General features: G+C 34.2%; 3 protein-coding genes across 4 annotated transcripts; 2 read left to right on the plus strand and 1 right to left on the minus strand.

Annotated features, from left to right (window-relative positions):
• Nucleotides 1–13381: 13381 nt before the first annotated feature.
• Nucleotides 13382–16579, plus strand: LOC141720739 (leucine-rich repeat protein 1-like). The gene is made up of 6 exons (XM_074523338.1): nt 13382–13720; nt 14910–14981; nt 15221–15364; nt 15480–15551; nt 15640–15711; nt 16084–16579. The coding sequence occupies exons 1-6, from the start codon at nt 13518–13520 to the stop codon at nt 16154–16156; spliced, it is 636 nt and encodes a 211-aa protein (XP_074379439.1). The 5' UTR covers nt 13382–13517; the 3' UTR covers nt 16157–16579.
• Nucleotides 16580–17118: 539 nt separating this feature from the next.
• On the plus strand, nt 17119–18564 carry LOC141720742 (metacaspase-9-like). The gene is made up of 2 exons (XM_074523341.1): nt 17119–17645; nt 17771–18564. Exons 1-2 carry the CDS (start codon nt 17300–17302, stop codon nt 18361–18363), a joined length of 939 nt encoding a protein of 312 aa, XP_074379442.1. The 5' UTR covers nt 17119–17299; the 3' UTR covers nt 18364–18564.
• A 200-nt stretch (nt 18565–18764) lies between these two features.
• Nucleotides 18765–25373, minus strand: LOC141720741 (ABSCISIC ACID-INSENSITIVE 5-like protein 2). 2 transcript variants are annotated; one of them, XM_074523340.1, is made up of 5 exons: nt 25146–25373; nt 23891–24840; nt 23737–23808; nt 19318–19440; nt 18765–18925 (listed from the first exon to the last, which is right to left on the minus strand). In XM_074523340.1, the coding sequence occupies exons 2-4, from the start codon at nt 24746–24748 to the stop codon at nt 19360–19362; spliced, it is 1011 nt and encodes a 336-aa protein (XP_074379441.1). In that variant the 5' UTR covers nt 24749–24840; nt 25146–25373; the 3' UTR covers nt 18765–18925; nt 19318–19359. The 2 variants fall into 2 exon arrangements, with proteins under 2 accessions (XP_074379441.1, XP_074379440.1); XM_074523339.1 differs by lacking the exon at nt 18765–18925 and having other exon boundaries at nt 19020–19440; nt 25146–25372.
• Between the last annotated feature and the right edge of the window lie 983 nt (nt 25374–26356).

Consider the following 26356-nt stretch of genomic DNA (forward strand, 5'->3'; position numbering starts at 1 on the left):
GGTGTTCCTACAGAATTTTGGTTCCAAACGTTCAAGAGCTTAAGGACGAGATCTTAGATGAAAGTCATAGTTCGAGGAATAAGATTTAGGGCAAACCCTGAATGTGATAGTCAGGGAGGTCGCCATCAAGATAGAAGGAACCATAACATAATGAAATGAAAAACAAGGATTTTAACGTATAAGATAACCCTGATTATGGGAGAAGGATGAAATATTTCATACTGAGAAAACAGAAGTTGAGCAAGATAAGGAAACCCGAGACGGTACTCCTATACGGAAATTCATGGACCTGTCTAAACAGAACTTATACTCTTATTCCCAACCACCACCTTGAGGAAACAATGCGGTAGGAAATCCTTTCATGACCTTTAAGTCACTAAGCTCTCAGAGTTCCAAGGAACAGGTTGACCCAGTCGAGGCAAGAGCTTGGCTAAAGGAAATATAGGAATCATTTGAGATTCTAAATGATTGACGAAGCGCAAGACTGTTTTTGTCACTTACCTTCTTAAGAGAGAGGCCACCCGTTGGTGAAAGGCCAAGAAAGGCACGGAGCCAGAGGTTATAATAAACTGATTAAAGTTCAGATAATTGTTTTCGGGAAAGTAATTCCCAAGGTTATGGAGATAGTGTAAAAGCTTTAGAGCCGAAACAAAGGCGGACGAGTATGATAAATTATGAATCTAAGATTGTAAAAGTTGTCAAGATTCGTTCTGATGACAAGAATCCCAGGAACAACGTGATGTTTGAAGTCAATGATTAGTGGGTTCATGAAATGATTGTAAGAGAGCGGTAAATAAAAAGAAACTCAAGTGGAAAGGAATATAAAGGCAATAAAGTTTGAGGAATGATAAGGGAGTTGGGTATGAGGAAACCCTAAAGACTCGTAGCAATAGAAATAGAAAAGTATGTAATCGTCAGGATGAGGGTGATTCACCATAAGTTAAAGTTGATGATTGAAGGAATAAGAGATACATATATTTTATCCCCTTTAAGTTGGGAGGATTCGAGGAAACCTTGAGATAGTTCGAAGGATAAATAATGAGACGCGGATAGACGGAAGAGACAAGAAAGTAAGAAATTAGGAAATTGGATGAAGGAAATAGCCTTCAAAAATGGAAAGTGTATGTAACACATGTGACTTGATACCCAAAAGGGAGACACCAAGTACAAAAGATATCCCAACATTGAGATGACTGTTGAGATAAACAACAAAAGTAAATAAGGATTTATTAAGAAGAAGTTCACGTTGAACACGGCCAATATCTTCCAGAACATCCATGTGATCATTATCAAATTAGGAAAGAAAAGTGGATAACCATTTTTTTATCTTTTGGAGGCCATATGGATTGACCTCAACTTGAATAAGGATGCTATTGTGAAATTTGGTATAGACTATCGAGGTGGAAATGATTGAATAAGATACCCTTATCAGGGATATATGACTTTATTTATCCATGGAAGGATGCATGTACCTTTTTAAAGGTGGAATTAAGGATAGAACCTCGATAACTTGAGATGAATCCTAGGGGAATGCATAAAGGTTAGCATTTCGCCCTTAATAGGGACAGCATGAGTTTTAACAGTATGAATTGGAATGGATCAAGGTAAGAACAACCTTTAAAGATCAGTGGAGAAAGTTTTCAGAACTATATAGACAATGGTTCTAGTATTAGTAAATGGTATCTTGATATGCCATGTACCTAGGGAGTAAATGATGAAGGATTTAAGGATAACATTAGAGGTTTTACAAGGAGAAAGGTAATAATCAAAGTTCTCAAGAATAGAAATTTTGATGAAGGAAATATGACGTAATTATAATAATTCCAGGTGGGACACGTGTTGAACCATAAGAAAGTATAGATCGACCCAATGAGAGTCGGGATTGGTGAAAACAAGAAGGACCCAAGATAAGAGACGTCCTAAGTATGATCGAGAGTCAGTCGTGACAATGTTCACATCTAAAGACTAAGGCAATGACTTATGGAAAAAAATGGTGAATTTTTTTTTCTCACTAGGACTTAAGAAAAGCATTTTCACATAAGCAGTGATTGAAATGAGGTAGAAAATCTATTTGGAGGTGGTTAAAATGATATTGATTGTAAGGAAATTTTACTATCAGGAAAGGCCAAAGAGGTGGCCGACACTTTAAGTGTAAGAGGGCAATTATAGGCGCTTGTGCCAGAGGAATACATTGATGATGGTTAAAGCCGTGAAGGTTGTATTATGGTGTGAATGATTGACATTCCTTCTGATGATTGTGTGATACTCAACCATAATAGTAGTTTGGTAAAGATTTAATTCATGTTATCGATGTGAGCGGGCTACATATCTTAGAAGGTACTATCTTGAGAATAAGCCAGGACCATGTTTCAAAAGGACTAACGAACCTTTGAGTTAAGTCTTCTATTGAAGGCATATGATTAAGAATGGTATTAACCTGCTATCGTTGCTTTGATTGAAACTCTTCTGCAATTTTATCTGCTTCATGTCATGTATGTACATCAGGATCTAGAGTGTTCTTTATGAATCATGAATAGTAATTATGTTACCTCCTCAGAAGAATCCGATACGGCAGGTATGGACTCCGTATGGTTAGCTATTAAGACTTCATGGAAAACGAATGACTACAGTAGGTCAACGGTGGACCATAGTAATGCAGGAATGATTCTATGAGTAATGAGCCGATTACTTACAACCGTGAGAGTTGTATTGGAATGGATGTTGAGATTGAGTACCACTAATCCGGTCATGGTGGTGTATAAGTTATCATTGATAGACTAATTAAGTAGATTATCTACCTATTGAATATTTTTTCCTTCTTATCAATAGAGAGTCGTATTACTATACGAGGAAGGTTACGGTGCAAGCATAGAATTCTAGTAACGATGATGTCTAGAATGAAATCCCAGATTCGATTTTCGTTGTCAAGGGAGTTTCAATGGTGAGTGTTTATGAGCTCGAGCAAGAGCATGGGTCCATAGAATGATGGACGGAATAGCATAAATATTTAGGCATGTGAAATACGATGCTATAATACTTGATGTTGATATATATACATATATGTTTTGTTCCCCTATGACAAACCTCTATAGTTCAGAGGTAGATTCCAAGCCAGATATTTTGTGGCAGTATATTTTTACATATATACAATTCTCTTCAATTCGTTCTTTTCTCTCCTTTTCATTTTGTATAAGCTGAGAAGAACAACCCTTCCAGAAGGGGAGGTATTGCCGAATGACTATCTATATGTGTGATAGAAGCCTAGTAGGATACCACATGTTGTTTAATTGATTGTCAAGTACTAAAGGCTGGCCACCTTCTGTACTAACTATGCAATAGAACAAGTGTTCGTGATCATAGTGATCACTCAATAAATTCTTTTACTTCTATACGAAGGACCAAGCTTTCGAAGATGGAGGCAGCTAGAGATGAAGTGGTACCAAGTACGGTGGTATTCCGAATCTAACGCATTCGTGATACTAAGGTTGACGCAATTATTAAAAGGTTATAGAATGCTAACGAGCAAAAGTATAATCAGTATAAAATTTGGTACGGAAGATAGTAACGATTACGAACTGGAAAAGAGTGGGTAATGAGAAGCAAAAGCTGTAGAGCTAGATGATATAATGAGAGTCTGTGCGATGGACTTGAAAGAAATTTGGAATGATCACTTAACACGGATTGAGTTTTCTCACGACAATAGATCGTATGTCAGGTATCGAGATGTCGCCTTATGAGATCTTTGAGGGAAGACAATGTCGATTTCTCTTATGTTAGGGTGAAGTTGTAGAGCGCAAGATTCTCGTACCAGCAGTGGTCCAAAGGACCAAGGATATAATAGATCTCATCAGAGGACGGCTGGTAGTAGCCCAAGACAGACAGAAGAAATATGCAGACCTAGCCCGAAAGGACAAGGAGTATGAAGTAGGGGACTTAGTACTGCTAAAAGTATCCCCTTGGAAGGGATTAATGAGGTTCGGAAAGAAAGGGAAGCTAAGCCCAAGATACATTTGACCTTTTGAGATACTAAGACGGATTGGGAAGTTAGCTTACGAGCTAGCCTTACCACCGAACCTACAACAAGTTCATAATGTGTTCCATGTGTCAATGCTAAGGAAGTATCATCAGGATGCCAGACATATAGTGGAGTACGAGCAGGTGGTTATGCAACCAGATCTGACTTACGTGGAGAAACCAGTAAAGATTATGGATAAGAAGGAGCAGGTGCTTCGGAACAAAGTGATCAAGCTAGTCAGAGTGCTATGGCAGAATCATAATATGGAAGAATCAACTTGGGAACTAGAGAGCGCAATGCTAGAAAAGTACCCCCATTTGTTTTCTATCTGATTCCGGGACGAAATCCTTTTAAGGAGGGGAGACTGTAATAACCCCAAAAATTTTGAACTTTGTGTAACCCTTATGAATAGTGATTTTGCTGATTATTCTAAATAAGAAAACTTTTGATGCCACACTTTGTAGAGGTTCTTTTATTGTTATTCTGAGATCTTATTAGTACTCTATGTGGTATATAAGTGTATGTAAAGATCGTCAGAATCCAAATTCGAACACTTTGATTTTTCACGAAAATCCACCAGATACAGAAAGAATTGAGTATAAGGTAACATGATAAAAAGGATTTAAATTCAAGGATTATAAGAGATGATCATAAAAGGAATATAATATATTGAGAAAGGTTAAGGGAACCCAAGTAATAAGATCCCAGGTATGATCCCTCAAACGATAAACGAGAACGAAAGTTAAGCGAACCGTATAACAGATAAGCGGTCATTAGCCAAGTAATTAGGGGTTAATCAAAGAGGTTAGTGGGTGATGATGTTATCACACCAACAAGAGGAAGACAAGTGTAACAAGATGACATAAGTAGATGACATAAGCATGACCAAATGGGAAGGGTTGGTTGGTTGATTGTGAGCCACACAATTTTTACCATGGTAAAAGGTTAATTAACAAACAAAAAGGAAGCAACCAAGCAAACACATTCATTTCTCTTCCCCCCATCTCCTTGCTCACGGTTTTTTGAAGAAAAACAAGAAGAAAAATTTCCAAACCCAAGCTCCACTCAATCATAATTCAAAAGGTTTATTTCTTTGGATCCTATATTTCATAACTAAGAAGAGCAAGTAGTTTGAGTGCTTGAATCAAAGGTTTTCTATCTCAAACAAATCATTTTAGTTTAGGGTGAATAGTAACTTTCAAGAACAAATTTTTGATTCTTGATTTTATTTGTAAGGTCAAGGTAGCTTAAGCATAGATTAAGGCTTCCATGGGCATTCCAAGGATCTTTCATTGATTAAAAGCTTCAAGGAAGGTATAAAACTTCAAACCCTAGTTTTAATTTTAATATTTAGGAGTGGTTTTGATTAATATAGTTCATGAGAAGCATGATGCTTGTGTGTTTAAAGTTTGGTTGGGTTTGTAGTGATTTGGATGATTGAATCTTGTTTATAGTTAATGAAACTTAAGTATAGTTAGTAGTTCATATTTGTGGTTGAATAAATTGGAAAATCTTGAGGATATGGACTGATGTATTAAGGTTTGGATGAAGTTTGGTTGTATTGGTGGTTATGGGTTTATTTGTGGTTGACTTGTGGATGATTGGAGTAGTTAAACTTTGGTAATCGCGTAAACATAGCCATCGTAATGCCCGATTTACATTAGACTGCTTTTGTTCTTAACATCAGGACCGGTGAACTCACTGTTAGGTTTTGACCATTGCCATGATTAGATAGTTCATGTTACGAGCTACATTTTGATATGTGGTTCGCTTGAATCCGATGTGCGGATTTAGGAGAAACGACCGTTTTAAGTAACGGCCTTTCGCGAACGAACCATTACCCCTCGCCTTACTTTGAAACCTTGGTTAAGGCCCTTAAATGACTAATTGGAGTATGAAACAATTATTTAAAGTGGATTAGGCAGTTCGTAGGGTACTCGCAAAATAATCGCCTTAAAATTCTTAATGGTTAATTTATTAAAAATGGTGGAGCCGAGGGTACTCGAACGACTTATGTGATTCGTTAATCGTAGAAGTGACCTTAAGCGAACATTAAGGTTCAATTGGTTAAAGTCTAGTTTCTTAAGCGACCGGGGTTTAATTCCGACTTATGTTGTTGTTCATAGGTTATCGGACCCACTCTAAGCTTAAGTCTATCCGGGAACACTCAGGCAAGTTTTCTACCTGTTATACTGTTGTTGTGATGTAAATATATGTATATGCATTATCTGGTGATAAGTGCATGATTGTTATTATCAAATTTTGCGATATATTGGAGCATGATGATATGGTATATATGCATGTCTGTTTCGTAATCTTGATATCTAATTGTTGATTCAAATGCTTATAAGTTGCATAATACCTATGCTAGAGATAAGCAGTAGTTGCGTATACTCTTAGTATAGGGGACCCAAAGGTGAACATTTTCTAAACCGGGAGTCAATGTTCCCGAGTATAATATATATATATATATATATATATATATAGTTTTCAAAACTATTAATCGAATAAGGTTTATTTGATAACTTTATTAATTTAATGAATATTATTTTGAATATTCATTCGAGGACTTATGACTCCGCTTACTTTATTTAATGAATATTATTTTTGAATATTCATTCAAGAACTTATGACTTCGCTTATTTTATTAAATAATATTCTTTATTTTGTTAAAGAATAATGTTTCGATAATCAAACTTACTTTCGATTATTCAAATAAAGATCGTACTTTCGTATAAGTATATCTTTGGTTATTTATTATTCATTTCAAGTATGAGTTTTAAAACTTCTACTTCAATTATTTTTATAGAGATTATCCTTTATGGGAATATTATTTAAATGATAATATTCAGATATTTTCTAATATCGGGACTGATTTATTTCATTAAATCAGCATTACTCCAAACATTCTTAAAAATGTTTTCGAGTCTTCAAAATGATTTTTAAAGGTTAGAGCGGATCCCAAAACTTGTTTTCAAATTTAAGATCTTCCTTTTTGAAGGGGACTTGAATACTCGCTCAAAAATCTAAGGGATCCGGCTCTGTGGTGTATTTTATATTCGCAACAAGGTTGCTGTTTTGATAAATGAATTGATTACTTACCCAACGTTCGGGAAGTAAGTCCATCTATTTGAGTCGGCATAAGCAACATGGACTCAGTGGGCCTCCATGAAAGTGTAAGTGGCTCAGTGGGAGTCCATCAATGCGTAAGTGGCTGAGTGGCAGTCCAGCATAGGTCCTAATGTGGCCAGGGTGATGACCAGTGGGGAATTCGTCCATCTACTAGTAGAAAAGGTTACTTATTGGTATCTTTGCCTGATCAGCAAGATATCAAGTTTATGCCAAGGTTTTCTCCTTTCCAAATTCATTGGATATTGCAACTCTGTTTATAATTTTTATAACAGAGGTTTTCAAGGAGTGTATGAAATGTATATATATATATATAGGTGTATATATATATCGGGACTTATTGAAGTATCTCGTAACTTCATTTCTTTCAAATGATATTTCAAAGATTGAATCTATTCAAGTCTTATCTTATAGTCTCATCAGTGTGATGAACTTTTAAAACTGATTATAACTTGAACGGTGGTAGTTCAAGTAGTATTTGGAAAAGATATTAGTATACTGGAGTATCTTGTAAATTCATCTTTTTAACTTATATCTGGTTAATGATTATCTTATGCATGACAAAGATTTTCACAAAAATGTTGAGACAAGGTTAGATATATGAGATCACCTTGCAACGATATTTTTATACAGTTATAAACTGGAACTCTGTGTATATTAGGCCTGGAAGAGGACTTCCAAGATTTTGAAAAGTATATAAGTATATATACTGAATATTTTGCGACTTCGTCGCATTAAGATATCAAACTTGGTTCATTTCTTCTTGACCAAGACTTTCATGAGTACTATGAGAATGCTCATATATTGTTAATTATTATACATATTATTTTGGTGGGCTTGTTGCTCACCCTTACTTTCTTCTTTCATCACACAACAACAGATAGACAAGATGAACATGACCAAGCTCCCAATTTGCGAGCGGATTGGAAACGTTCCGTAGTTTCCTGTAGGTGTTGATGTCGCTGTAGCTGAGGTAGAAATTACCAATAGGCTAGGCTTTCAACTTTTGTTGTACCAGACTTATGTATATTTATGAATTGTAATAATGGCAAGGAAATGTAAATTTATTCAGAATCCTTTTTATGGTGAAATGGTTTATAATTGTGGAATAAAATGACTTGTGTTATTTTTGGTATTCATCTCTGAGACTATAACTTGTGGTGTGTGTGTGTATATTGTGGGGTCACAGTACGCAGCAGTTGATTGTTTATTAAGATTAAGGGTTATTAAGGGAAATGGAACTCGTGACAACCCGGATCCCCGACCCCGAATTTGGGGGTGTTACATCTTGGGACTTCTCTCAAGTCATTTTAGATTTCTCGACATACTTCTCTACATTCCTTGATCTGTGACTTGTCGATATCTGACTTAGAACATTATTCCTAAAACAACATTATTCAACTCTTAGATTCCACATTTCTCTCCGAGGCATGATCAGAATTGATCTTCTTCCAAAATTTATTTCTTAGCTTGATGGTTGTTCATAGAAAAATCATCCAGTCTAATCTACTTAGCATTTTTACAGACTCAAGAAATACAATTACATAATACAATGGAGTTATCATACAACTTATCCTTGGGATTGTCAAGATGACTCAGTCTTGTTATGTACAAGCATGTTTTGTACAACAAAAATCATCAGAGACTTCTAGTCCATATGGATACAAGAGTTCTAGATGTTTGGTTTCGCCTAGTGGATCTAATAAGATGAAGATCAAGTCTAAACCTGTATCCATAAATGATATTTTTAATTCTCCTAGTACTAGTCAAAAAGCAAGTCAAGCAAGAGAAATTGAAAGTTAATGATGGTAGTAGTAAAATTAGTGGTAATGGTAAAGTGAAATCGAGTGCGATTTCGATTTAGAATTTGAATTTTAGTTTAATTTAGGCTTCAGTGAAGTCGAAAAATGGAATGGGAAGGTTTGAGTAAGGTTTCATTTATTTTGGCTTTGTCGTTAGGGTTGAATATGATTAAGACGAGATCTGTTCCATTGTCACAGGAAAGTTTTATTGGGATGATAGTGATTGTTTTGGTAAAAAGCGAGTTTCCCTTCTCTAATGTTATATTCATATCATGGCAAAAAGCGAATTTCTCTTCTCTTATACAAACTAGTTTGTGACTTAAAAATTCAGGTCTAAAAATAATATGAGAATCACAAGCATGAATCATACATGATTAACTTTGTATCCGATTTCTCAAAAATCACAAATAAAACTGCTTTAAGATTGTTATCAATCTTGTACGATATAGACATTATTATATATATTAAATATATAACTAATTCACAAGAATATTGATAATTCTTAAATCACATAAGCATATAAGAATTAACAATTAAATTAGGAGAAGGGTTTAAGAAAACAAACATAGATTGGATTTAATCTCGAGTCCAGAAAACTGTCTCCTTAAAGCAGTTTCGCCCCTGCACCATCCGTGTCTAGCGACCTGTTTCCCAGGATAAAACGAGATTCTAGTATAATTGATAAATCGAAGATACTCTCAGCGAACTTGAACTAAACCCGAGAACTATCACCGAAATATTTGAAAAATTTAAGACTGAAGAGACCGAGAATTAAAGAGACGACTTTTATTTTCTCGACTTTATAAAATCGGTGCCCTAAGGCTTTATTTATAAAGAGAGGCTTAAAAGGACTTGTATTTCTTTTTGACGTGGTACATGGTATTTATAAGAAAAACCAAGGAATATGTTTTTACTACTCTCCAAAACCCACTTTTCACATTAAAATGTCACATTTTGGAACATCAGTTCTCATTCACCTTTTACTCGTTTTGAGCGTGTAAATATGCGTTGGAATCCCCTCAAAAAGGAAAACACGTTCCAATAAATACACACTACTAACATATAATGTATGTCACTCGTATAGAGATATAAAGTTTCAAAATGATTCACAGCTTAGTATAAAATACTAAATTTGCCGACGCATTGCAGATTCAATTCAGACTTCAAGACATTTAAAGAAGGTGAAACTAATGACACCTTTTTTTGCAGCATGCATGGCCTGTAGTAAAGATGAGTTTTCTAAACTACAAAGATTTGAAGGATGTTTGCCATTTGAATTTGATGTTACTTATCATTTTTACATGACTTTGATGTTACTTATTGTTTGTGAAGAACTTGCCGTTTGGTTGTTTGGAGGATTTTAAGGATGGTTGCGTTTAGTCTTTGATAGTACTTCATGTTGGCAGCAGATTTTTTTCCATTGGTTCTTTTCGTTTTTTTCAAAGAGCAATTGCACATGGATACAGTATTTTTAAGTTCAGTCCTTTATATGTGTGGTAACATCAATGTAAAGATCAATGCTAACAGTATATTTACGAGAGTAAACCGAAGATGGAATGGAAACCGCAAGTGAAAGTACTTAAATTAGAGTCCTGTGTTATTTTTACTAGATATCTGATTTTCCAGTAAGAGTAGAGTAGAAATGTTAAAAAAAAGAAGATAATTGGCATATGATACGTAAATTAGCGTCCGCTACCAGTAGAGGACAAATCCATTTCAGTATACTAGACATATTTTTTTACCATCCGTTTGGTCTCTTATTTGTATGAGCTATTAGATCACATAATAAAAAAGGTGACATACCTTAAGCTTGCAAGTGCAGAAGTGCTATTACTATCCGCGGACTTGCATTTTAACTTGTCGTAATAGGATGAAAACTAGTTATTTTCAAGGCAAGGATGAAAACTTAGGTTTTTTCAATGTTCGCGCAGTTTATATTCGGGCTCAATCCTGTTGGGCTCGACGTCACGGAACAAAAGCACAAATTTAATGATGATAATGTTTAACAAAAGTTGATTTCAACTCAATTTTTTGAAACGTTAAGAACCCAAAATGTGATATTTTTAGTTAATGGGCTTAGACAATAAAATCTGAATAGCTCAACGAAGTGTCAATGCTATTGGCTCGAGTCCGGATTAGGATAATTAATTGATAAAATATATTTACAAAGGTTATGTTTTTTCATTCATAATAATTTAGTATATATAGATTACAAAACTTGATAACTTAAATATAATATCTTCTACCAACGGAAATAAATTATATATTTATAATTTCTTAATTTATCATCATCTACTCATCTTTTTTCAATTAATAATCAAATTCCTCGTATAATTGCGTTCACTAGAATTTATCATAAATCTTCTAATATTTGCTCAAAAATAAACAATAAGAGAATCTGGGTCATTTTTATTGATGTATATGAATTTACTACGAATCTTCCATTTATTTGAATATAATGATAACTTTAAGAGGGAGCATATAAGTCTTTATTGACTCCGTAGAAAGTTAAAACCAATCCCCGCCAAAAAATAAAAGTCAATACCCCACTACCTAGTCAGTGGAGTAGTAGTAAATAAATCAACTGATAATAGCAAAGCAAAGCAAACCCCTTTTGTTTTCGTCTCATTAAAATGTAAAAAAAAAAAGAAGAAGACAGGTATCCAAAAACAACACGCTAAGTAGTAAGTTAAGTACACCGTGTTTTCGGTTCGGATTTTATATGGATTCGGTTTTGTTCTGTTTTAATTTATAATTGGATCTAGTATTTCAGATCATTTTCAGATAAATTTTCGATTCGTGTACTTTTTGGATCGGTTTAATTTGGTTTTCGGATAATTATTGGTTTATATAATTCGGAACTCGGATCGGATCTCAGATATAGATTTCGGTTCGGTTTTTCGAATCCATACTCATTTTATCAAGTCTAGTGAAAGGTGGGAATCGTCCTTTTATGGATGAAATATGGATAAAAAGTATATTGTCCAGGAATTAATTAAAGGGGAAATAAAATCGTTTATCAATTATTATTATTTTATTACTTGAGTCCCCAATTTAAAAATTTTGTATTTCAGTTATTTAATTTATAATTTTTTATCGATTAAGTCTCTCCGTTTAAGAGATTTTAACGGTAGTCAAAATCTTTCTCAGAAAAATCAGATCATCAAAAATTTAACCGGAAAAAATTGGGGTAAGCCTAAATATCTCCAAAATCAAATTAAAAAATTATTATGTGCATAATTAACATATATATATATATATCAACGAAAATCCAAAAGGGCTAGAATTAAGGTTTTTATTCAAAATCCAAAAAATTCAGTGAATAATGGAGTCTGAACCCCCACAATTTGAAATTATATCAACCGTAAATTCTAAAATTCTTGTGATTTGAAACTCAGAAACCTTCAATCATGCCTTGATTCTCATAACAGTTCGAGAACTAAAAAAAGACGAGTGCCTTGTTTCCGAAAATAATACTCCCTCCGTCCATTTCAATTTTTTATATTGGGAGATGTGAACTCGACACGCACTTTAATATTGTTATTAAATGTAGTTGCATAATTTTTTTTAATTTTTTTTTTTTCTAAATTAAAATATGATGTTCAAACTTTAATACAAAAAAAAATTTAAAAATAAATTACATAAATATAATTTATAGTTGTCTTAAAATACATGTAAAGGATGTGAAAAAAATTGTAAAGAAATGAGGGGTACGGAGGTAGTATTCATTAACGGAAGGATTGGAACTAAAAAAATTGAAAATTAAATTACCTGAAATACGAAATTTTTATTTCAGGAATCCAAATAATAAAAAATAAGATAGTAAAAGTTGATGGATGATTTAATTTATTTTTTCTTAGCTAAATTATCAAAACATAATTAAATTATTTAATCAGATTATTGATCATCACAAATTCGAAGTAATTATGAACTATTATTTTTTAATATTTTATAATAAATTATTTAAAATTAAGACTTTGAAATAATTAAGAAAGACATTAATTACTTAAAACATTTTGCACATCGAGGACAAGACTTTTGAACCTTGACCCGCATTATTTCTTGCCGATTCAACTCGATCAAAGTAAATTATGTATGGAAGGAACCAGATTTCCAAAAAAATAATAATGATATTTCTAACGTGTGTCCAATGCAGTACTAAATTTTTGAGTTTGGTGTATTTTTATTGGTATAGTTGTTATAAATATAGGGATTCATCAATATTTATGATTAGAGACTCAATCAAAATATACCAAATTCACCAAACTCAGGATAATTAGGGCTTATTGTCTGCATTTTTGCACATATTAGAAAACCTAAAAAATAAACAAAAGACCCAATAGCAGCCCCACCCAAGTCAACAAACAACTACACATTCACATACCATTACCCTCCATTCCATTCCCATTCATCATTTACAATTATAAATTATCAAATCAAACTTAAAAGTTCTATACTCAGAAAAAACAACCCAAAAAGCAGAACTAAAACCAAAAGATTCCCAACCCAGATCCCTACCTATACATACACAACACACACACAAAGCTGAGAAATCAAAGGGGTGTTTAGCTATGGTGGTGGGTAAGCTTATACTACTTGCCTTAACTGTATTTGTAACTGTAGTAAATGGAAACTCGGAAGGTGACGCGCTCTACGCGCTGCGCCGGAGCGTCAAAGATCCAGACAACGTTTTACAAAGCTGGGATCCTAACCTTGTCAGCCCTTGTACTTGGTTTCATGTCACTTGTAATCAAGACAATCAAGTCACTCGCCTGTATGTACACACACACCCACTCACTTTTTTACTGTGTTTTTTTGCCGCTTTTGTTTTTTTTTCTTGAATTTAGCTCAAAGATTTGATTTTTATTTTTTTGAAATTTTATCATTTTTACTTTGCGTCATTTTATGTACTTCTATTTTGTTCTTGAATTTAGCTTAAAGCTAGGTTTTTTATTTTCTTGAAATTATGTTATTTTTGCTTTGTGATTTATGTTGTGCTTTTTATGAACTTTTGTTTTGTTCTTGAATTTAGCTTAAAGATTTGATTTTTATTTTCTTGAAATTATTTTTAGCTGGAACCAAATCATTTTGTATGAAGTTGTTTCGTAAAGTTTAGGTTTTTTCATACTAATTGTAATTTCAAGAGTGAAAGAGGTGATATGAGTAGATGTGGGAATTATAGTAACCTTGATGTTAGTTGTAGGATTATTGAAAATTGATGCATATTAGATGAAAGAACTGTTTTTGTAGTAATTTAGAGATTTAAGCATGTAGATCTGTATGTACTTGTTAATAATTGGTAACTTTTTGTTTAACTTGGGTGCCTTTAGTTGCAAGGACTTGTGGTATCATTATTTTAGAAAGTTATTGAGGCTATATTGTCGGTTAATTTATGTGGAGTAACTAACATTTACATTTGTATAAAGCACTTGTTTGAGCCTTTACTTAACTGCTCCTATTTGCTTCTGCCTTGTTAAAAATAGCTTTAAGGATTTGTACGTTATGAGATGCTTTTGACATGTTAACTATTCCGATTTATTTTCGTTCATGGGTGTTACACTGTTATATGGTTTAAGTTTCTGGTAATTACATGTATATGGATTGAACGAGATGATCTTCACAGAATTATGAATAAATTTCTTACAGGATAACAGTTCCTTGTCAGTTTTCGAGTTTTGCTGCTTCTGCTTGTTTCACGCTTTCACCAACTGATGTTTTGAAATTACTGTTAATTTCACAAAGCAACATTGTTTTAATTACCACAGTAACCTTTTAGAATATAAGTTGCCAAAGTCAGTTGTTGATTGGATTTGTTGTTCATTGGAAAGTATAGTCACAAGTCATACATGGTTAAAAGACTGCAATCTACCCCCCCCCTTTATTTTGTTCATCTCAAGTGTGATTATTTCACCTTCGACTACGTAAAGATCATAACAATAAAATATCATGATTCTGCCATGCAGGGACCTGGGCAACTCAAATTTGTCTGGTCATTTAGTGCCTGATCTTGGGAAACTTGAACATCTGCAGTATCTGTAAGTGTTGTATACGCATAGTAATGAATGAAATGGTTGATGATAAATAGTTTTATGTAGATTTTCTATTTGTTCTTCGTGTGAAGTATTGGTAATGAATGAAATAAATGATGATAAATAGTTTTATGTAGATTTTCTATTTGTTCTTTGTGTGAAGTATTGGTATGAGACCCGTGGTCTTTAGTGGTACTGATACTTTAACATACTTGAAAAGTATTAATTTATAGTTCTTGACGCAGAGAGCTTTACAAAAATAACATTGGAGGGACTATTCCTGCTGAGCTTGGTAACTTGAAAAATCTAATAAGCTTGGACTTGTACAACAACAACATTACAGGGAAAATTCCTGCTACACTGGGGAAGTTAAAATCATTAGTATTCATGTATGTTGGTTTTGCTGTAACTTTTTTTCCCGTATTTGCTTGTGGATATGTGCATAGACATATATTTCACTTGTATTAATTGTTATAAGGTCATCTTTAAAAAATATATTTGCAGGCGTCTTAATGACAATCATTTGGTTGGGAGGATCCCAAGGGAACTTGCCAGTATCTCCAGCCTAAAAGTTGTGTAAGTGTTTCAAAGAATATGTTTGCACATTCTCTTATTTGTCAACTAACTCTGTTATAAGATTAACCATGCATGTATGTATTACCAGGGATGTATCAAGCAACAATTTGTGTGGACCAATTCCTACTACAGGTCCTTTTGAGCACATTCCACTGAATAAGTATGTATTCCTTGCATCTTTTACTCTAGCATTTGTCATTCTCATCTTCTGTTTGTAGCTTTAGGCACACCACCTTTTTGTTACGATGTAGTTGTTATTAAACGGGAGAAGTACCTAGATATGGGTGAACGCCTTCTTAGTGAAACATTAACAATTTTACTAGGTCATGAGTCATATGACAAAGGCAACTTTTCCAGTACTTAACAGCATAAGCAGGGGGCTCCGCCCCTTGTATCGTCTCAGTTGTACACAATAGGAAGACGTCAATCTATATATGTGGGAGAAGGGTTTATAAGTTTCTTTCATTGCTTGTCCTCATATTATATCCTTGTAGTCAGGATCTTTGATTGTAATTCATAGCAAATCTTTCAGTTTTGAGAACAATCCTCGACTTGAAGGGCCGGAGTTGCAAGGTCTTGCAAGTTACGATACAAACTGCTCGTAAATAGTGGAAGATATAGCTGCAGCATTCTTCCTGTGTGTTTATTAAATATTTTGTTCCGTGACCAATATTGAACCACTCTCTTGTACCTAAAGATGCAAGTCTAGTAGCCTACTAATATTTTGAGGAGATTAGGTTATGATATAACCTAATTATTATTCTGGCACAAAATGTAACTATGATGTATTACGTTTGTATTGGGGTATATGAACCAAAGGTTTGTTGCAGCTGGAAGGTTGTAAAAAGATGATGAATATTGTTGCAATATAACCATTCCCAGGCCTTGTTTGGTTTGATCTAATGAAATTGAATAGTAAGGTCTTGGGTAAAACTTGCACCAAAACAGCTCAACTTGCTCCCATCTCATGTTGCTGTAACTGTATTGTACTCCTTTTGATTTATTAATGAAGGACAATACTCCTGGTCTTTGTTTGTGTATGTATGCAGTATGCTGGTGAAAATTGGAAATTGGTGTCTATTCATGGTTTATACAATAATACAAATGATACTAACTTTTCTATTTTAATTACGGAGCAATATGTTAAATGCACTATAAAATAAGAGCAGCCAGAATATGGGTAAAATTTATGTGAATGCAGTGGGTCCAACATTATTAATTAATTGATTTGCAATACTTGATTTGAGATCCATTTTGCGTAACGATCTGGGTGCTTTAGAATTGTTCTGAGAAATGAAGTTAATGTACTCAATGTGGGATTGATACGTGTGAAATGAAATGAAGTTCCTTGGCCGAATATATATACAAAAACACACGCATTTCAGTTAAATTATTCCAAGGCATCTTTCAGAGAACATATGAAATGAAGGTTTACGGAATCACAGGGAAATTACAAGGTTAGGTTAAGTGATATTCTAGTTTCTTCGCGTGTAAAATACCACTACAAAAATACATATATTCATGAATTGGCAGTGGGGGAGAGAAAGAGTGGAAGTTAACCAACATATGCAAGTTCCAGATATAATAAACCTTTGAGTAATGATCGATTGAGTGCATATTAATTAAGAAGCCTTGTAACAACTCCTCATTGTAGGAAAACTAACTTATCAACTCCCTGACATCTATAAATAAGATTACCAAATTCCAATACAACATAACTGAATCACTTTAAAACCAAGTTTAGAAGAATGGCCAAGAGGATGGCAGTCCTAGTTGGATGCAACTACCCAAATACCCCTAATGAGCTGCATGGATGCATCAACGATGTGTTGAGCATGCAAATGACACTAGTGACTCGGTTTCTATTCGATCCTAACGATATCGAGGTCCTGACCGATGCTCCCGGATCCACACTATTGCCAACAGGTGAGAACATAAAGAAGGCACTCGGGAGGATGATTGATGAGGCAGCAGCCGGTGATGTTCTCTTTTTCCACTATAGTGGCCATGGCACACGAATCCCCTCTGTCAAGCCTCGCCATCCGTTTCGTAAAGATGAAGCAATTGTTCCTTGCGACTTTAATCTTATCACAGGTTATTCACTATTTTCATTTCATAATCTCTAATCAATTTGTTATAAGAGAACACACACACGCCCACACATGCTAATCTAATCTAGTAGGCTGGGTATGTTTAATTTGCTTAATTAATTTGGACAGATGTCGACTTTCGGGAGCTGGTAAATCGGCTACCTGAGGGAGCAAGCTTCACGATCATCTCAGATTCCTGTCACAGCGGAGGCCTCATCGACAAAGAAAAAGAACAAATCGGGCCGGATAAGGTCCTCCAGAAAGGCACATCAGACTTTACACATAAGACTAAAACCATACCAGTTGATACAATTCTACAACACCTTTCTTCATTAACAAACATTAACACATCCGACCTGAGCACCCATTTGCTAGAGATTTTTGGAAGCAATGCAAGCTCGAAGTTCCTATTACCTCAAGACGAGCAGCAAATGCTGCATCCAGACTCGGGTGTTTTACTGAGCGGGTGCCAAGCAAATGAGAGTTCGGCTGATATTTCTGGTTCAGGTGGAGAAAAGAAGGCTTATGGAGCATTTAGTAATGCTGTTCAAATGGTGTTGAAAGAGAATTCGGGTGCTTTGAGTAACAAGGAGATTGTGATGCTAACCAGAAATGTTTTGCAGAGGCAGCGTGTGGAACAACACCCTTGTTTGTATTGCAGCGATGAGAATGCTACAAAAGCCTTCTTGTCTCAACCCCAGGAAAGCATCTCAGATACTTGAGCTACAAAGCTACAGCCGGGACAGGAATAATGCATGATAATTTATAACGTAAAAACATATTTATTTACCATTCTACAACATATAAGTATTTCTGGCTGTATTCTATAATTTCTCGTTTGTATTCCCTAATAATGAAGTATACCTGCCAGATGCAAGAGGCTGTAATAAAATTAACACTGTTTTCTGAATAGATATTTACCAGCTAAATTATTCAAATATAATTACACTAAAACTTAATAAAGCTGGATTCTGCCTACTTGAAACTGTATTCTCATTCATTCATCCTACTGTATTGTTCACTTTCATAACAAAAACGAGTCATAAAACATTCAGTTCTTGCCTTGATCTGAATCATTCTGATTTCAAACAAGTTATATCTAGGGGGACCAAAACCCATGAGGATCTTCTACAATTATTCTACACACTTAAAATATTAAGTAGAAAAATGACAGAACTATATTTCCACACTACTATGTTTATCTTTATAAGATATACGGGATATTAATCAGAAGGTGTGTTTTCTTACTTCACCGGAATAGTGAGGGTAGTGTCACATGCAGAACTGCACAAGAATACATTCAACAGTCAGATCAGATCAAAAGGTTTTATTAGAAATGCTCATCAAAGACCATGAGAAGAGGAAAAGAAAGGGTAGGTCATACAAAACTGATGAAACGCTTAAAATTAAGAATATTGACTAAAAAAGACTAGCAACAGGATATCACTGTTAGAGGTGAATACATTCAAAGACTGAACTCTAACATTTACATAACAGAAGAGAAAGCGGGTGCACAATCAATGGCCAAATCCTACTATCAAGCAACAATAGACCTGGTCAGGGAACTTTGTGAATACCCGCTAATGTTGGATATAGCCATGTAGTACATCTCAGCTACTGGGAAGACATAGGACTGAGGCTATCTAACGAAATAATAATAACATTACCAAACACACCTCATCTAGATAACAATACTTCCAGCACAATAAACACTTGGTTCAGAAATGGGCTGAGCTTGTTCTACGGAGCTGGTACTTCGGCTCAGGAGGCAGTACATGTGGCAACTCCTTCTCAACCTCCTACATGAATGTCACAATACATTAGAAATTAGTAGATACCAATAGATCATTATCATATTAATTGACTTGGCAAAAGAAAAAAAGATAATTACATTATTTGTCTTCTCCAGTAAATTTTGAAGGTAACTAACAGAGACTAACAGAACGAAGAAACAAAACTATAGCAAGTCAGCAACAGCACAGGAATACCATCGCGTTGTTGCAACTTGCAAGGGAAAGGAGCCTCTTCAATATCAAAAGAGAGAAAGCCTATAATTTACTGTTTCCTTCTCCTCATATATACAAGAAAGTGGATATCGGTAATCACTGAACTGTACAAGCTAGTGCTCTAAACAGTCAGCAGCTAGGCATTTGTCAATCATTCACCAGTCGCCACCCATATAATAGTTGTTCCGTGTATTATGTTTCAATAAATTTCCATTTCATATTCTATCATATATCTACGGACATCGAAATTATTAAGATATGTCCAGAGAAGTTCAAAAGCTAAGGCACTATAGGGAATCCTCAAAAAGAACCATGATCATCATAATTAAGCAGTAATTTGATATTTAGACCAAAATATATTGCATTGATTCCACTTTGCCAAACTTTCAATTTATAAATAAATCTAGGGAGAATTAAGTTCAAAGATATGGCATACGCATTTATATATCAAGGGGTGTGTGTGTGTGTGCTCATTACAGAAAGATATATAATTTAAAAAAAATAGAGAAGAAATTCATGTAAATTCTAGAGAGAGAATGCAGTGACTGGCATGAAGAAATATATTTTTTTGGGGGGGGGGGGGGGTTACATAACAATAATTTAAATTTTTAATTATAAAATGAACTCAAATAAAAAAAAAGAAGGATTTCTATATTGTATTATCAACAATAAGGGTTTATAATCTTTTAAACATGTAAAAAATATGTAAAAACTCAAAAATTAAAAACTACAAGTAAAAGTGAGAAATTAAGAAAAAATAGGAACTTAAAAACAATACAAGGGGGCTCAATCCCTTGTTTACAGCTCAACACAAATAAGCTTCTACCAGTGGAGCTGCAGATGCAATGATTATAATATGTATACTACCTCCCTCCGTCAGTGAGAGATTGTGCATGCGTTCAAATCACATGGAGAAATATATGTTTGAAGATGTATTTTATGTTTAATGAAGTTTGATTTACCTTCATATTAATGGCCTTTGGGTTAAACCTTAACACCCTTCAGGCCTGTTTGAGTGGGACAGTTAAAGGGCCAAAAGGCAACATTGAAAAAAAGTTTGCAAAAAATGTTGAATATTTAGTTGCTGATATAACATTATTGAAAAAATTAGATGCAAGTGAAGGCTCATTACTGTTGGAAATAATAATTCAAAATTATTTGAATTATTTTTTGGATTGATTTTGATTAGGTTGTTAGAAATAGAGTTTAAATATTTATTAGATAATGTAGTTTTTGAATTATAGATAAGGTTAGGGTTACCTATTAATTAGGTGTATTGGTTAAATGTACACCTATATAAAGAGGTGAATTATAATGTATTTTAATAGAAGTATGGCTTCAGATAATAAAATAGTTCTGTTTTAGTTTACTCTTTTAGAATATCTTTTATCAGTTATCATTTATTTATAAAAATCCAACATGGTATCAGAGCTATGTTCGATTGAGTAACTGGGCGTCAAAAAATTGCTGCGAACAAATGAAGAAATGGAAGAAAACAGATGGTAGTATTGCTAGAGATTCATGAAGAATGAGATGTGTGTCTCAGGGCTTCAAAAAAAATATTTTTTTTGAGTTATTGGTGATTATGTGCACCATAAAGAAACTGTGGAGAGAAGGGCTCCCGAATGAAACTGTGGAGAGAAGGGCTCCCAAATGAAACTGTGGAGAGAAGGGCTCCCGAATGAAACTGTGGAGAGAAGTGCTCTGCAACAGTGGTAGAGGTGATGGGAAGTACATCACTGGTCAAGTAATTTTAAAAATTTTGAATTAAGAGGGAGTGTTGGAAATAATAATTCAAAATTATTTGAATTGTTTTTTGGATTGATTTTGATTAGGTTGTTAGAAATAGAGTTTAAATATTTATTAGATAATGTAGTTTTTGAATTATAGATAAGGTTAGGGTTACCTTTCATGAAGAATGAGATGTGTGTCTCAGGGCTTCAAAAAAAATATTTTTTTTGAGTTATTGGTGATTATGTGCACCATAAAGAAACTGTGGAGAGAAGGGCTCCCGAATGAAACTGTGGAGAGAAGGGCTCCCAAATGAAACTGTGGAGAGAAGGGCTCCCGAATGAAATTGTGGAGAGAAGTGCTCTGCAACAGTGGTAGAGGTGATGGGAAGTACATCACTGGTCAAGTAATTTTAAAAATTTTGAATTAAGAGGGAGTGTTGGAAATAATAATTCAAAATTATTTGAATTGTTTTTTGGATTGATTTTGATTAGGTTGTTAGAAATAGAGTTTAAATATTTATTAGATAATGTAGTTTTTGAATTATAGATAAGGTTAGGGTTACCTATTTATTAGGTGTATTGGTTAAATGTACACCTATATAAAGAGGTGAATTATAATGTATTTTAATAGAAGTATGGCTTCAGATAATAAAATAGTTCTGTTTTAGTTTACTCTTTTAGAATATCTTTTATCAGTTATCATTTATTTATAAAAATCCAACAATTACACTCTAGCGCAGCACCAGATAATGATTAATTAATAAAAGAAGTGATCTATTTTCTTTTCATGCATACAGATACAGGCAAGGGTCGAATGTGTATATTCACATCCCTCCTGTCCTCTTTTGGTGACTTGAGATCTTTGATCCAATTCTAAGTGGTAAGGGTAATAACTAATAAGTCCAGGACAATCTTTCGAGATATCTTACTCTAACTTTTTGTCTAAACATTTATTTGGCCAAAAGTCAGAGAGAGAGTATGGTACAGTAGATTTAGTAGCTGACAACAAGACATCAGTCAAAATATTCACTTCAAACAATCAAACGATCAAGAAACCCTAACATAAGTGTAGATCTGTATGATCAATCAAAACACTTTTCCAAATGAGGCTTGCTACAAGTGCAAGTGGCATATTATCAGAGCTGGCATGCATCGATATTGCACTACATCAAGATCAATTATACCACATAGTAATCTAACTTAATTTAAAAATCATAACATTTACTGTATTGCAATCTAAGCATGCAAAAAGTAACAGATAAAAAATCATAACGAGGAAACTGCAAAATGACCAAATGCATAACGTTAAAGAATTTCTCGAAGGCAACAGTAAGAGGAAGCAGCACGATAATTGGTAAAAACTGTTATGCAAGTAGGGACAAAATGTGGGATCTAATATGGCAAGACCTTGGTCACTTAACAGACCACATATTTCATTAAAAAAATGAGTACAAATACTGCAGTGCAAGGAAAGTCTTAAAACCCCTCAAAAGTCATAAAAACGAAGTTTAATAGCCCTACTGCAATGAAAAGTTAGATTCCTTTCGGATTAGTTTGATAACATTCTTCGAGTTCAACTTAGATTGTGATTCACCCATAGCAAAACAACCCCAAAAAAAACAGAAACCACATCGTGCTGACCAGCAGTCACTATAAGTGCTAAAAAGAGTACTAGAATCGTACTAAGTATTCCTCCTACGGTCCCAATCAAATCTGAACGTCATCACATGAAAGTTCATTGTATCAACAGAGTTTTAAATTTAGCAGCATCAATGACAGACCAAAATACAGAAATTAAATTAGCACGTTGCAGACATATTTCAGTCTAAACATATAAAGTTCCTTCAGAAGGTAAGATCTTTGGCACAAGAAGAAGGGTGGCCCTGTATTTTTTGGTTTAGTTGTTCACACATACATCAAACAAGTGCATTGAAGAAATCTAATGCTATTATCAACTGCAAAACGAACATTTATTACAAAGAGCATGAATCATATGTTTATTCTGTGATATCTCCTAGTTACCTTGAGTTCAGAAACTTTAAATAGCATTTGTCACAACTCAAGTAAAGGATTAATATTATCAAGCCTATCCATATTCTGACTGGCTTGGAATCATAATTAATGATAATAGAGAATTATTATCTAAGACTTAATCTCAACACAACCAGACCAAATCCAACCATCTCAATATAGGTGTATCAGAGGGACAGCCTGGTGGAAAGGAACCCCCCCCCCCCTCACTCCATGACAAGGTCATGGTTTTGAAACCTCACTCCCGACCTCGTATTCTTACAAATATATATAATATACCAGATACATACTGAAAAACATAAATGCAACAATTTTTACAACTTGCCTTCTGTCTCTTAAGTCTTTCATTCTCTTCTTCCAGACGTGAAACCTTTAACTCCAGCTCTTGGGTGTAAGCCTGTTCATGAGCAAAGAAATATCATGTTTCTGAGAATTAATTTCAGGTATGGACCCAACGAGCTCAGACGTTTGTTACTAACCTGCTTTCTTGCTCGTGACCGAGCAGCAGATTCCCTATTCTTGATCATTCTCTTCTGTCTCCTTTCAACAGTTTTCTCAACAACTCCCACGACATTCCTCTTTCTTCCCGGTGCCTGTGTATCTGAAACAGTATCAATTAACGCGGAAGGAGACATGGCATCGGCATAACCATCCATCATTGGATTAGCAGTAACTGGAAGAGTTTGTGGAATTGGAGGACCGGGCATAAAAACAGAAAACATATTTTGTTGTTGTTGTTGCTGAGCCAACTGATGGACTGAAGGTGTCGGGTACTGCATCCACGGAGCTTGTTGTGGAGCACTTTGTTGAGGTAAATCAATCGGATCATCCACAGGAACAACGCCTGGGTTTTTTTCTCCTTCAGCAACTACCCCTGCCTTCACTAAGAAATCTTCCAAAGTCATCTCTCCCAGAGTGGATTTCCTCTCCCGCATTTTCCTATCAAGTCTAGTCTTTTTCTGTCCCTCTTGAATATCCTGCCACACCTCGTCAACAGTTTTCTTGCTCAATCCCTTGGCCAAAGAAACACTCGACTGCCTGCGTAAAGAGGAGCTTGAACCAAAGTTTCCCGGTAGAGCATCCCCGAAATCAACCCCGCCAATTCCCTGATTAGCCTCAGCAGACCAAACACTCTTGAGAAGCTCATCAAGATTCATGCTGCTCAATGGTTTTCCCAAATCCCCTAATTGGTCCTGAACCTCATCTAAAGTAAGATTGTAGATAGAACTTTGCCTACCCAACAAATCTGTTCTCGGCTCTTCTGTACCCCGATTACCATTTCCATTGCCACCACCACTCCCATAACGACCCTGAGATCCCATCGTCTGTGTAGCCATTCACTACCTCTTTACACACCCTAAACACCAATTCTTACTACCCCACAAACCAAAAAGGCACCTTTTTTATCAATAAAAAAAAGTTCTTTGATCTGCATACATCACAAAATCAAAAACCACACCCCATGATTCTAATTCATAAAACAAGCACGAAATGTAGTTGCAAGACCAAAACAGAATCAGAACCTAACTGAAAAAAAAACCCATGATTCTAATCCATAAAAAGTGTAAAAAATGTAGTTAAAAGAACTTAAACACAATCAAAACCTAACTGGCAAATTATCATTTTTTTAAAAAAAAAAACAATGGGTCAATGAAATAAGAGGCATGAAATAAAAGAATAACAGGATCCAAGCATGGGAATTAAAGAAAATAAATAGAAAGCCGCAAAACTCACCAAAATTATCAAAAATAAAAGGGGGGGGGGATGAGAAGTAGATCAAACAGCTCGTGGGCAATCAAGAAATGTTAAACATTCTTGTGCGGTCGCAAAATATAAAACCTAATTTATCATGCACCTCAGCTCTCTATCTCTCTCTTAATCCCCTCTCTCTGTGTATAAGGAAAAGAAACACAAGTGTAAATTAACAGTATGTATGAATAATGAATGTTGCAAGTAATTAACAAACGATAGAAAATAGTACACATTTTATGCCCAGTCCACCTTCTATTTTGCACGGCACGGGACCCAAACTACTTCCCTTTTCTTATTTTATGTTAATTACTGTTCAATTAATAGTTTAATTTAATATACTAAAATCAAAATACTAAGGAAACTATATTTAAGTTTTAACAAGACACTACTAAATTATATGTTTTCAAAATTAGATACTATCTTATATTTTAAAATTTAGAAAAATAATTTGGTTACACATATTGAAAAAAAAATTATCATGTATTTATACTTCACATCAATATTTAAAAATTTTGAAAGCGATTTTAATAAATTTAGCGTTTTTGGATAAAAAAATGCACAAGCCTGTACTTCCTACCTTTCGGGATTTTATAGAAAGGGGAGAATTGGTTCCAAACCCTCGATCAATTAAAAAAGTAGCTACTTTCATTGTGAGTATGTACTTTATTAATAACAAAACCCAGGCAGAAAGATTGCTTTATTACTCATCTTTATAAGCGAAATTCAAATATTTTAAAGCAGATTGCCAGTTCTTTTTATTTTAGTTTATAATTTCACGTGCTTGTCATATACTCTTGTCCTCGGCTTTATTACCCTTTTCTAAGATTGTAGTTTAAGCCTAATCGGTGTCCTAACCAGTAGTATTAATGAAAGCCCCAACAAACTAATTATATGATCTGTAAACAATCATTTGCACCCAAGATTAATTAATTTCATATAGGTTACTTCAATAGTTTTAAATATGTCTTAAAATTAGTGCGATTCATGATTTTTTTTTATTATTATTTGATTTTTTAATTTAATTTAAACTAAAAAAATTAGTATTATACCATTAATTTAATTTAATTTAGTTGTTAACTTAAATTAAAATATTTATATTATATCATTAATTTTAATTAAATTCACACTGTGTTGGTAATTGAATGTTTATTTATTATAATAGTAATAATATTTTATTTTATTAAATAAAACCG

Source organism: Apium graveolens, chromosome 4, assembly GCF_009905375.1.
Source record: "Apium graveolens cultivar Ventura chromosome 4, ASM990537v1, whole genome shotgun sequence".
In the NCBI taxonomy this organism is placed as follows: Eukaryota; Viridiplantae; Streptophyta; class Magnoliopsida; order Apiales; family Apiaceae; genus Apium; species Apium graveolens.